General features: G+C 38.3%; 1 protein-coding gene across 1 annotated transcript in view; it reads right to left on the minus strand.

Annotated features, from left to right (window-relative positions):
• Positions 1-13,430, minus strand: part of MMS22L (MMS22 like, DNA repair protein) — a 94,607-nt gene that overhangs the window by 47,265 nt on the left and 33,912 nt on the right. Inside the window, exon 13 of the mRNA XM_074862124.1 lies at positions 12,102-12,611. Within this exon, the coding sequence (XP_074718225.1) occupies positions 12,102-12,611 (510 nt within the window). The remainder of the gene's footprint in view (positions 1-12,101; positions 12,612-13,430) is intronic.

Here is a 13,430-nt window from a genome sequence, read left to right on the forward strand (position 1 = left end):
TGTTTTTATAAGAGTATGGAAAAAACCCTATCCCTGTAATAAAAAGCTTCAATGAAGTACAATAAAATCAGATGTTTAACACATACAAATGATTTTTAACAGATTACAGAAGTGAGATGTTTAGTATGAAACTTTTTTTAAGCACTAAAGCACAGATGTGCTAAAGCATGTCATAGGCAGCTGGCAAAGATGAACAAAAGGTATTTGCACCTATCATCTACAGATGTGTAAAACACCCCGCCACACATCTCTTCCTCAATCACTTAGAAACCATCTGATGTGTTAGTTAATGATTCCCCTCTCTCCACTTCATTCTTCAGACATAAAGGGGTCCCATTTAACATAATCACTTAATAACAGCAAAGTGATGGGTATCAGAACCCTAATTCTTCTAATATTTGCAAAATCCAGCTCTTTGTAATAATAATAACACCATGATAGCAAACTGTAAAACTGTGTAATTATACTTTAATTGTATTGTGAGGCATGCATTAATCACAAAGTTTAAGTACCAAGGATGGAATTATAATAATTCTGTAAAACAAATTTAAGCTAGCTAAGTAGGTCAGAACCACTAGCATGCAACAGGAGACCTCTGGGAATTTATCAGTTAATGGCTATTTATGTGCAAATGAGTGCCCTCCAACCCTCCCAAATCCTGTGTAGCTGAAGGGTATTTCTGTTAACCAGGAGCATGCTTAACTGCTGAGGCATAAATTAAACCATTTATTGGAATGATTTTAATTCTTCTCTCCCCCCACCCACTCTTACTACTCCCTCCACCCTCACTAGCAGCACAATTTACGGTATTAATTTACATGGAGATAGGATTGCTGAAGAGTTTTCAGAAATTACTCTGTTTCAAGAAACAGAGAAAAAACGAGAGCGGGAGGGAGGGAGAGAGAAAGAGAGAGAGAGAAGGGGGAAAAAAAAGAGTGAGATAAAAACTTTCAGTAAGAGACAGTATCAATGCTATACTTAATCTTCAAATCTTCCAGAGGGCAGGTTGAGTTATTAGAAATTCCAGAGGTTTAGTATCACAGCAGTACAGTGGAAACCCTTTCATAATGAACTCTAATGAAATGAAATTCTGTTTTATGTACTCATGTTCTAAACTTGGAGAAGACAATGAAGCTCAAGGGGGACTGCATCAACTGTATGTTCTGTTGTAATGCTGACTGTACAGGTATCAAAGGTTTTCTTTTGAGAAAGAAAATAACAAAAATTTCTTGGCTGCAGGAAAAAACACCTTCAATTTTTGAGTTTGACTTGTAAAAAACTAGTCATTTTTGATGTCTTAGAAAAATAGATACCTTTACAAAATACTCAGAATCAAGATGTATTGAATTTTCACTGTGATGTAAAATGGGGATGATTTGTAGACAATATAAATGATTTCTCAACACTTATAATCATAGCACTAATTCAGTACAGCAAGGTAATGCAAGCATAACCTCAAGATTCACTTTTAGGCTTATATTTTCATATATTTGGGGTTTCTTTTTTCTAAGCACATGCACACATTTTCTTGCAAAGCCTAGGGTCCCAGAATAATAAAACAGTAAAAGTTTGATTATCCTAACATCAATTAACCATAGCTCCCTGCTACCCTAAACAGGGTCACGTCTCCCCAATGTCTAATAATTACATTGTAAAATCCCTTGATTGCCTGAATATATTCACTCTCCCTATGACATTTGGATAATCATGGTTGTGCTATAGTTAATTATTGTTTAAGGGATGATCACAGTGCTTTCTGATGTCATCTTTGCACCTAATACAAAACTCCATGTAAACGTAACACACTGAACAACTACAGACATAGCATTTCCTCCCCAAATCAAGTCGTTGTAGAATACCCTTGAATATATAGGTCTGGTACGAATTAGAGGAATTCCCTAGCAGCAGATCTTCACAGCCTTAAAATATTTAGGTAGATACCTGGAACGCTTACTGAAGTACTTTCAAATGCACATCACCAGTAGATAAGCAATATATTCCTGTCCAGGAAAACAAAGAATGCCAATGAAAATATTGGCTTTTATTCTCATGGTTGACTTTTTGTAAGGAAAACAAGACTGTAAAAAGCAGTAAAAGAAAACCTCATTGTCCTGGCAAGCACATAGGTACTTGCCTGTTCCTCCCTTCTGCTGCCCCTCAATAAAAGATGACACACATCCCCGGCTGCAGCGAACGCTCCTGCTGCGTGCATAATGGCTGCTGTGGCTGCCTGTGTAGTCCCTGTATTACCATCTAGAAAACCAGAAGGTTTCCATTGCTTAACATGGATTTGCAAGCACATGCGTTAAACCAGGGACTTCATACCGCACTTTGATAACAGTCAGAAATTAGTAAGTGAGCAGAACTGTTTGACCAAAAAAAGAGTTCACTCACGTATTTTCAGAAAGAATTAGCACAGCTGTATTATCAGAGCCTGTGACAAGCCCATGGTTACCTCTCCATTCCCTATGGTGAGGGGCTGCAGCCTTGATTACGTCTGTACCTTCCAGCCATTGGCAGGGTCTCAGCATTGCCCTAAGGCTTTAATTAACCCCGATTAGAGATAAACAGGGCCTTTGGGTTGTGAAAAGGAGGAAAGAATAGAGAGTACCTTCAGTTTTATGAGAGAACCAAGTAAACCACAAACTGCTTTTACCTTTCTCTGCTTGCTCCTCCCAGCAATAATGTCAGGAAGGGACCCCCACAAGAACATGAGATGATGTACAGTGTAAATGTTGCAGAGTATGCTCTATTCTTCTGATTTTGCTTTTAGGGAGGATAGGGTGGCCTACTATTTCAGGCTCATTTCACATTAGGCAGAGTTCAGTACCACTGCAAAGAAAGCTGGAGCATTTAGGCATTGGTGATTAATGGCACTTGGACTTGCTCCAAGCCAAATAAAACATGACAATGCACAGATACATGCCCTGTATCAATTAGCTTTCTTTAGAAAATGTCTAAAAAAGCCTTTTCAAAGTAGTTTTCTAGACAGATTTCAAGACTTGAACACAAAACCACCGAAAACTTCAGCAGAGCGACTGTGCTGTGCACACTGTACAAGCCACCCTCACATTCCCACTCCAACAGTTCCAAGAACTAGTAGGACACAGAAGCACTAAACAGGTTCAACTTTTTTTGCCCCAATAGAAAGCAGAAATTAAAAAGAGTGCGAATACTACAACTTAAAATGAATGACAGATTTCCAAAATTAAATTTTATGGCAGATTACAGTTTCAGATACAACTTCTTTACCTTCCAATTTCACTAAGGTTTTTTTCTGTAGGGAAAAGCACAGACTACTGTTTAGGAAGCATCCTTACTAATCAATCACCAGCCACATCGAATGCTCCTTAATATCAAATCACAGAAACATAAGTGAAGGGCTGGGTAGCATATCAAGAGTCATTTAGGGAGTTCATGTCAGCAGTCTGGTAAGCTTACAAAGACTACCCTCTGGCAAATGTTTGTCTAATGCATTGTCTAAAAAGTAAAAAAATAAAATTCGATTCCACAACTCTTGCAGCCTGCCAGAGTATTGACATTTGCAGCCTATTCTAAATAAAAACACTAAACTTCTGTCCCAAATTAAGCCAATTCCTTCTTCACTGGCATGGGGAACAACAACTTGTTGTCTTTGCAATGTCCTTCTCCATACTGGATAACTTCTAGTATGTCTCCCCTCAACCCTTCCTAGCTAAAATCAGTTCCATCAAACTTCTACAAACTTCCTACTCTCATCGTTCACTTCTGTGACTCTCTCCAATTTTCAATTTATTCATAAATATTTAGTACACTGACATGTCCAGAACTGCATAAAAAACTACAGCTAAAGACAGAATAAGCAGCTCCTGTGTCCTGGAGAAGTTAACACACCCCACAATGATATTTAAATTTACTTATTTTTTCTTGAACAGTCATATTAAGTCCTGCTTCCTAATATCAATGCAGGTAGTCTGCATGAAAGAAAGTCACTGTTAAAAGATAGCAAACAGACAGATTTCAATCAAATATCAATTTTTCTTACAGCTCATAGTCTTACAAATTCATGTAAATAGAGGTAAAAACATAAGGACAATGCCCACCTGCCACTCCCTTTTTAAGATATAGGGGAATCCATCTGAACTACCATTCATAAACAATTTTGGTTCTCCTCTCAGCACTAGGCAGAAACTGTGCTAGTGCAGGGACAAAATACTGGACCTTGCAGCCATCTGTGCTGAGCAGGCAGCAAAGTCTACAAGCAAGGGCAGGACAGATAGATGGAGTAACGCTATGTAGCTACCTCACTTTAACCAGCCCCAGATGCAGAGATCTCCTTTGTTTCTCTCACCTCGTGGTGCATACTACCTCCCCATACTTTGACAGTACGGTTGCCACGCCAAGCATTCCATGTGTTGTATTAGCATTTCTCCTTCCTAATTTCACTACTTGGCCTTCACTATTTCCTCTTGCTGATGGTCTTTTCCTTCAAAATATCAAATTAATTTTAAATTCTGGTTCTGCTTTCCCTTTGAACATAAAGAGATACCCTATAATTTTTGTCCACATACAAATTCAAACTTTAACTCATTTTCATCTACTACAGCAAGTTGTGCTAAACAGTTCCTTATTTTCAGTGATCCGAAGTGATACCATTAAACATTGATAATAAGATAATACAAGTAACACTGAAGCCTCACATTAATTATGAAAATTTTCTCTCTCATTCCCATAGACTCACACCATTTTTCCAGAAAAACTGTTTGTACTTGTAAGGCTGCTGCTTGCTTTTCTCTTACTCTTTTGTTACGATACACAGAAACAAGTAAATTGGAAGTTGTTTTATGTCCCAGAAGAAATTTCATCATGAGCAAAAGCATCCCAGGGGAAGAAGGATCAAACCGTATATACCCAGAAAACAGAAAAATAGAAATCAGTAAAGAGAAAACACAAAATGTATTTAGATTCATCCCTTCTCTTCATCTAGTCACTGGTTTCATGAGAGCACCAAATTGCTTTTGCTGACAAGGTAGTCCCATAAGTTAGTAGTAGGAGAAGCCGATGCTGGTAGGTTACAGCTGTCAGTAACAGAATCTGAAACAAATTTGGAAAAAATGAGGCAAGTGACTATTTATCATCATTGAAGCTATTACTCAGTTTCCAAAGCACCAGTGACGGAGGTAGGGAGAAGAAAACCCAAAAGCTTATTCTACTGAACCACTGAACTGAATCTTTCAGAACTGCACAAACCACTATAATCTGTGTTGTGTTCAGCACCTGGCAGGTGCTTTGCTTGCTTTTGATTTTCCTTCATTAAGACAAGTATATTCATGTGTTCAGTTAGCATAAGGATTCTCCTTTGAGTTAGTTCAGATTTTTTTCTCCTCTTTAAAGGTCAACTTTCTTTAAAACACGCAGGCACAAATTAATTCTCCTCTCCAGAGATCACCTCCTTTCACAGGGGCTAGCAATGAAGAAAAGAGTACAAAGGGAAATACTTTGTGTGAAAGAGACACACATGTATAGTTCAGGGCATGCAGACGACTCATCTAACCATTCCTGAAGACAGCAGTGGCTTGTTCTTGTCCCAAAACGAACACTCGCTATTTTATCAATGAGGTTTGTGATTCCCTGCTAAGAGAAGAGACCAGAAACATACAGGCATAGATGGGCAGAGGCACAGAGTGCACTTTGGTAGGCTAGAGAGCCTGACAACGTCGTCCCGAGCCGGCCATCCACCCGCTTTGTCCATCCTTCTGCACAGGCTGTCAGTAGGAGGCAGCATTGACTCTGACAGCAGCAGCTCTGCACCGCAAAGTAGTTGGGAGCTTCATTCTTCTGTCATTATATAAGCAAGATGACACTGTTCTCTAATCCAGCCAAAGCTGATAAGTACCATCAACCTGTCACTTCCTACATTTCAAATTCTAACATTGCAGCATCAAAGAGTTTTTACATTTCGATTTCTTTTGCTGGCAGCGGTCGGTAGCCTCTCATTCTCCCACGGTGTTCTAATGCAGCATTTGCACACCGGGGTTACTCCCAGCCTGAATAGCAGGTCATCCCCTACTCACTGAGCTCATCTGCGGCCCATGTGCTAGGCAATTTAGATCCAATCAGCCCTTATTTAGCTCAAGAGTAATGAGCAGCATAGTGACACAGACTTAAGCCTGACCCTCAGGACACTGCTCATCAAGCAGTAAAACTGTGACAAAATCATTCATCTTCCACCCGCTGGCAAGAAATAATACTCGCACTCACTGTATTACTTTTTCAAGATATAGAAAAAAAAAGTCCTGAATTTTCATGATGTGAGACATTAATTTGCAGAAAGCTGAATTCCCTTAAACCCCCCTGTTGCTATGAGCTCACCAGGGGGAAATAGGCCTTAGGAGACTGAAATGGAATAAAGAAAATTGCTTCAGCTTTCTGTTCATTTTAAATAAGCCTTAAATCTGACAAGAGATATCCTAAAGAGAGAAGAAGTATATATCTTGTAAGGTAACGAAGAAACAATCAAAATTAAGAGATTAGAAGGCTACTTGCATATAATGGTTTTACTGGCAAAACTATTTCTTTGTTTAACATCCACAACAAAAAAATATTACATACGAAAAGCCATTCTCACACCTCATGTGAAGAATAAAAGAAGAAAAACTGAGAGGAAAGTTAATTTGGAGAAAATAGTTTCAAAAGTGAGACACTTCCATCAGAGAACAGATCTGCACTTTATGTCCTTCAGGAAGCACATATTTCTCTAAACAACTGCGGGGACCCAAGCAGCAGGTTCTCGGTACACCTGGATATGATTTTACTCTTTTTTTGGTGGATTTATTGTTTCACAATAGTAAGTCTTGTACTGCTGTCAGGTAGGCCACAGAAAGCTTATGTGGATTAATTTATGATAAAGTGGATACAATCGATGAAACACAGAAAAGTGTTTCAATCTGTAGCACAGGGAACAGAACTGCATATCTTCTTGATTAATGTCTGAGAACTAGACTTCAGTTTCTTTAGCTTTAGGTGTACACCAAGACTGGCTTTGGGCATCAACAATCAGAAGGTCCTTTGGCAGCTTTGCTGTTCCCGTTTGTTCTTAAAGCAATTCTAGAATAGAATAGACTATTTCAGTTGGAAGGGACCTACAGTGATCATCTAGTTCAACTTTCTGACCAATTCAGGGCTGACCAAAAGCTAAAGCAAATTATTAAGTTCACTGTCCAAATGCCTCAAACACTGACAGACTTAGGGCATTGACCACCTCTCTAGTAAGCCTGTTCCAGTGCTTGACCACCCTCTCTAATGAAATGCTTCCTAATGTCCAGTCTAAACCTCTCTTGGTGCAGCTTTGAACCATTCCCACGTGTTCTGGCACTGGATACCAGGGAGGAGAAGAGCTCAGCACCTCCCTCTCCACTTCCCCTCCTCAGGAAGCTGTAGAGAGCAATAAGGTTGCCCCTCAGCCTCCTGTTCTCCAAACGAGACAAGCCGAAAGTCCTCAGCCACTTCTCACAGAACATTCCTTCCAGCCCCGTCACCAGCTTTGTTGTCCTCCTTCTAAGGCAGATGCTCTCTGTTACATCTTAAACACCAATGTGACATTGATTTTAATCAATTACTCAGCTTTCACATGGCCGCCTACTGATTCAAGAAAATGGACAGTGAGAAGTATACGTGAAGATTCTTGCAAACCTGAACTAATACTAGACACACACTGGAACTTTCTACAAGCAAAGTATTAGGTACACAGCTCCAGTGCACACTGTATCTCATTTCATTCCTTTTTATAGTAATACTCTCAGAGCAGAGGACACGCAATGAAAACGTGTTGGTTTTCACTAGTTATCTTTGAAGATCAGAATACAAGGGCTAAAGGTATAAAACATTATTTAGACCAAAAAAAATCCTGAAAAAAAATTAATCTCAAAGGCCACTTAAAGGAGGAGGAAGAAGAAAGAAATTCAGTTTTAATTACCAGAGCCACACCTTAAGGCAAACAACTGTAGCTAAGAACACATCCAGTATTCCCACAGAAGATGGTAACATTACTTTTAAGGATTTAGGCACAGCAAACCTCTCAAAATGCTGCTATACTCTAAAGCAGTGCTTGCTTTCGATGCTCTAAAGGATTTAGAGACTAGATTTTTTTTACACTCATTCAAACCTCAGTTCTGTTAAACGAAATAACTGAACTTCAAAAAGCCCCTAAAAATACTTTAAACGAAAGGTCAAGTTAGGACAGGAAGGCACACTTGCTCCCCTTGTGTAAGATTTATGTTGTGAAGTCAAAAAGGAAGGACTGACTTCCTTTTTCCACACAGGTAACAAAGTTCATAGCAACTTTTAATGACTTTCTAATGGTCATTCATTAAGTGTGGGAGATCTTAGAGCCAAACTATGATCTTCTGACTCTCAGTTCAGTGGTTTTGTCAAGAGTTGCCCTCATCACAACTGGCAGCTCTAAATATACTCATGGGATGGGATGGGTAAGGGAAGACTCATGCTCTTCCAAACTCTTTTGGATACAGTTTTCAGAAGTTCAACATCAGAAAATACATTTTACAAAGACTAACACTAAAACCCCTGAGGGGGAAGAAAAGAAGGAGGGAGGACCTTTCTATTCTCCTCCTGAGCTTATCTGCTGACTTACATGCTAACAGAGAGGGGGAGAGAGGCTTCTGTTGGTCTCGGAAAGCTTCCCACAGGCTGTTTTGATGGCAAGCATAGCACAAAAAAAAATTACAAATGACTATACATTTCCATAGCAAAGATATACTGGATAATCCATTCTTACCGTGATTTCTCTCACAACCTCAAGGCTAGACACACTCTAACAGATAGAAACATCCAGTTCTGCTGTTATCCATGGCCCAATTATTAATGTAACTTTTAATTAGAGACAGGTTTACCTGATTAGTATTCCTGTATAGCTTATGGAATTTACACACTGAAATTTTCAATAGCTTTTCATGTCCTTCAACGCTGGTAGAACAGTACAAACAGTCACAAATACTCAAAAATTGTTTTCAAAATAAAATTAACATTTATTATGTTATTGGGTTTGTCATTTCTCCTATGGGAATCAGTAGCAAGTCTCCCTGAAACTAGGCAAAGATGTTTGGAGTACAGCAGTGATTTTACACCTGGGCATGTATTTGCATTTTATAATCCTGTAACTCAGTGCTAATACACTACAAAACTCAAATGCCAGGATGATGATAATAAGAGAAAGCTCATGTCAGAGCAATACCTGATTATGATAAAAGATATTTTAACATGTTTCAAGCAATTCTTTTAAGAATAACATATTGCAATGCTGGAACCTACTGTTTCCAGGCACTCAGCAGATTTCTCTAAGTCTATGTCCATTTTTACAGGGAGTTCTGTCAAATCCATTAAATGCCTGTATTTTTATTAACCTAGGGTTTCTTTTTGTGTCATGAGGCACTCAGATGACACATAGTGTTAGAGATTTGGAACAAATGAAAGCACACATGAGCAACGATCCTGCATTTACCTTTCACTAAAGAAGAAAAAAAAAAAATCAGGATTCTAAAACACTGCTTAGAAACAAGAAATAAAGGAAAAACTTATGTCTGAGCTAGAAGCTGAATGTAAACATGGTTAGGAAGCACTCTACATTTTGGGGAGTTTCTTGATTGTTTACTGTTTATTTTACATGTTTTAAAAAGGAGACTGCATTAAAATACAATCTTACACTTCACACTGAATCTCACTATGAAGATCAAATAGCTGGAAGTGCCAGCAAGTAGTATCTTGTTTCCAATTATCCACTCACCACATATCAAAAACTAATAAAAATGAGTTCTCCTGCCAAGTCATAGTTGTATTTAAATATATGAACACCAAAATAATCATAATAACAAAAAAGTGGCTTAAAAAAGGTTGTTTAAAACATAGTCTAAACATAGGTAAATACAACAATCAAAAGCTACCAGTACTTTTCTAGCAGACAAGAAAAATACAAGAAAAACGTGGAAAGGGTTATTTTAAAACAGAGCAGTGTAAAAATGGTGAAGGTGGGGATCTCTTTTCACATGCCTTTTAAGAAAAAAGAAAGGAAGAAAACAAGCGCACTTTCAAAACTTTGTATGCCAAGTTTTAGCCCAGAGCAAGTTTTCACTGCTGTGTTACAAACCCTTGAAAATAAAGGTTTATAATGGAAATGCTGACAGACCCTTAACCATAGCAGCATGAATAGCTATAATTAAAGAGCAGCTTTTGGCTACACCTCACTCTGCAAATGAAAGATTGCCATTTTTACAGTATCCTCAAATAAAAGCAACTGGGAAACCTGGAATGAGATTCTAGAAATCCAACAAGATATGTTAAAGGGGAGTGCTAAAACTATTTGACATTTTAAGCTTTAAATACTGAGGTGTTTAGTTAACGTAACCAAGTCAGTATTTTCATAATGCTACTTAATCAGCAATAAAGAATGCTCCTGTGAGCCATCATCTGGGGTTAGCAGAAAGTGGCACATGAAGTTATTATTTCCTAACAGCCTAGAGGGACCCGCTTCTCTCTTTAATCAGTGATCTCACTTCCTTCCTACCTGTAAATTCCCTGTCATACAGTTATAAAATTATTAGAGTGCAGTCTACAGAAAAATTACATTTATGAAAGGCCTACTAGCTTACATCTGCCCGGATTTTAAAAACAGGAGAGAGAAAGGCATTGAATCATTTCATCATTTTCTGAGTTTGTGGACAGACTAGTCCTAATCAGTCTGGTTAAGCCAGTAACAGTTTAACATTTAGTTGGCACAAAGCCATCCAAATCTTCTGAACCAAGAAAGTGGTTTTAATGTTGTTTTACTTGTATGGTAACAGAGGACTGTTTTCAGTGAGTCTGTTAAAGCCAGAGAAACAACCAGTAACATTTTCCTGTTCCATACAATCTGAAGATCAAAGCATTTTGTGAATGTTGAGGAATTAAACTTCTCCGTAGATGGGATAAGTAGGCAGGTAATCAAGTAATCAAATGTATAAATACAGAAGCTGAAATAAGGAGCTGTTAAAAACAAGGCTCCCTCATACTAATTAATATTTGAGTGTGTTGGTGATTCAAATATTTCAGCAGACCTGCTTTTTGTAAGAAAAGGTAGGAATACTGTCCTATACCTTTGTCTGTGATGACCCGAGAAGTCTGTAATGAACTTCTATGCCCTCCTCTCTGTGTTACAAGAGGCCCACATAACCCCCAATCTCAAAGGCTTTAAAATAATACCAAGTTACAAAATAGGCAACTTTTTCACCCTAAATTTCTCCCTATTTCATCTTTAAAAACAACACAACAAATGCTGTGTATTAGCTAATGGAGAAAATGTCAAAGTATTTTTGAAGTCTCCAATTTATTCCAGTAAATACATTCAGTTGAACTGAAATAATAAATAATAAATCAACTAACTTAGTTTTGTGCTTCATCTTTTTTCAAAAGACTGCCTGAAAAACAGTTGTCTTTGGATGTATAAGCTATTGACAGCTGCAGTCAAACTACTAGACAATAACAAAGAACCTAGTTAAAGAGAGATCTTGCATATGGGCCTCACTGTTCCTATTATGCACTCTTCCACAGCTCTTTCCACATATTTCAGTCTTGCACATTTGAAGTAATGGCAGATCAATAGCTGTCTCTTAATATCTTATAAAAAAAAAAAAAAAGCAGCTTGGGCTTCAAACTGGAGGACTACTTCTCAAAGGCATCAGTAGACAAAAATATGCTTATTGAAGGGCACTGTGGATGTTGAAAACTGAACTAACACATCAAAGCAAAACTGTTTGAAAGTGGTAAAATATGCTTTCCTTCTTTCTTATCGAACCCCAGACAAGTATTTAAATCTCCATAACCGTTGTATTTGATTGCAACCTTGGTGAAAGAGAAAAAAATAGAATGAAGAGTCTAAAAAATAATTGTATTTTTTCAGATTCACTGAAGAAAAAAAACCCACCAAACACCAAAACCCCCAACTTAAGTAATTCCTCCAGAGATTTCTCTTTCCTTTTACTCTTCCAGTAAGAAATTAATATGAGCTACAGTTTAACCTTAAACGCAAAACCAAGGTACCAGTCTATTATCTATAATGTAACAAAATAACTTACCGAAGTCTGGCTAGAACAACCTGAAGAAAATTTAGGACCACACTCAGTTCAGCTCCTCGACAAGCAGGCAGCAGCATAGTAAACCCATCGTTCAGCAACTTTTCCTCAGAAAGGCTCAAGTAGCAGCTGGTCTCAAATACTTCTTGGACACCATCAATGTAGGTTGAAAGTAGAGTCCAGAGATTTTGTTTCTGTGTGTAGTCATTTTTGGTTACTAGAAACTCCTTTGCCTTCTCACGGAAAGCATTTGAGAGTTTCTCAGCTAGGACGCTAATGTCCATGTTCTTCTCAACATAAATCAAAAGGAAAGCAAAATGACCTCTCCAGATGAGAGCTCTCTGAGACACACTGACGGAGGATGGAGTCCGAAAATCCAAAAGATCCAACACTCGACTCACTATATCTTCTGTCTCTGCAACAATTGCCAGCATGAGGAACAGGTTAAAAAAGTTCTGCACTCCCACTTCTGTCAGCTCCTGCATTCTTCTCCGATGGAACTTGGAATAAATTCTACATTAATAAAACAAACCAAAAAAACCAGGAAAGTTTCTTAAAGTATGCAATTTTCTATCTGCTTGATAGAATGAAATGGTATTTTCATGCTTTTAGTTTATAATAATCCTCTTCCAATAACCTTTAAATTTTAATTATCCTCTTTTCCCTTCACTCTTCTACTCTTTTGGCTACTGGAACAAATATGCCATTTCATTTTCTGCTCGTAATACAAAGTACACGTTAAGAGCTTTCAACCCCAGGCACAGCCTAGCCCTTCGTCCTTATCCTCTAGTACAAAGTTGAGAACAATGTTATGAGCAGACTCTCTCTGCTTTGTCTGTGATGGGTGTTCTCCATACCATGCCTTCACATCAATCAAATTTAACCCATGAGGGCTGCTAGGAAAGGACGCTGCCAAGTGGCATTTCTTCACCACAGCAAACAATTCCTGTACCCCAACTTCTTCCCTAGAAACTCCATTATTTCCTTGTGGCACAAAGATAAAAAAAAAAAAAAAAAAGACCAGGGACAACCAGGGACAACCAAGGAACGGTTACAGCTCACTCAGCCTAGCCTAAGGCGTGAGGTGAACAGTCATGATGAGGATGGAAATGAGCTACAGACAACACCAGAGTTCAGAGCACATGTTGCAAAGAAACTAGGAGCAATGCTAGACAGTTTCATCACTGTCTTGAAGGACTCATCAGGACCTTCACCATCAGGACCAACAAAAAAAAAAAAAAAAAGACCAGGGACACCTTCCTTTAGCTACTGATTTGTGTTCTTATGTTATACTACCACAGCTGCTGTGATCAAAGGCTCACCTCCCTAATC

The sequence above is a fragment of the Strix uralensis genome, chromosome 3 (assembly GCF_047716275.1).
Source record: "Strix uralensis isolate ZFMK-TIS-50842 chromosome 3, bStrUra1, whole genome shotgun sequence".
Classification (NCBI taxonomy): domain Eukaryota; kingdom Metazoa; phylum Chordata; class Aves; order Strigiformes; family Strigidae; genus Strix; species Strix uralensis.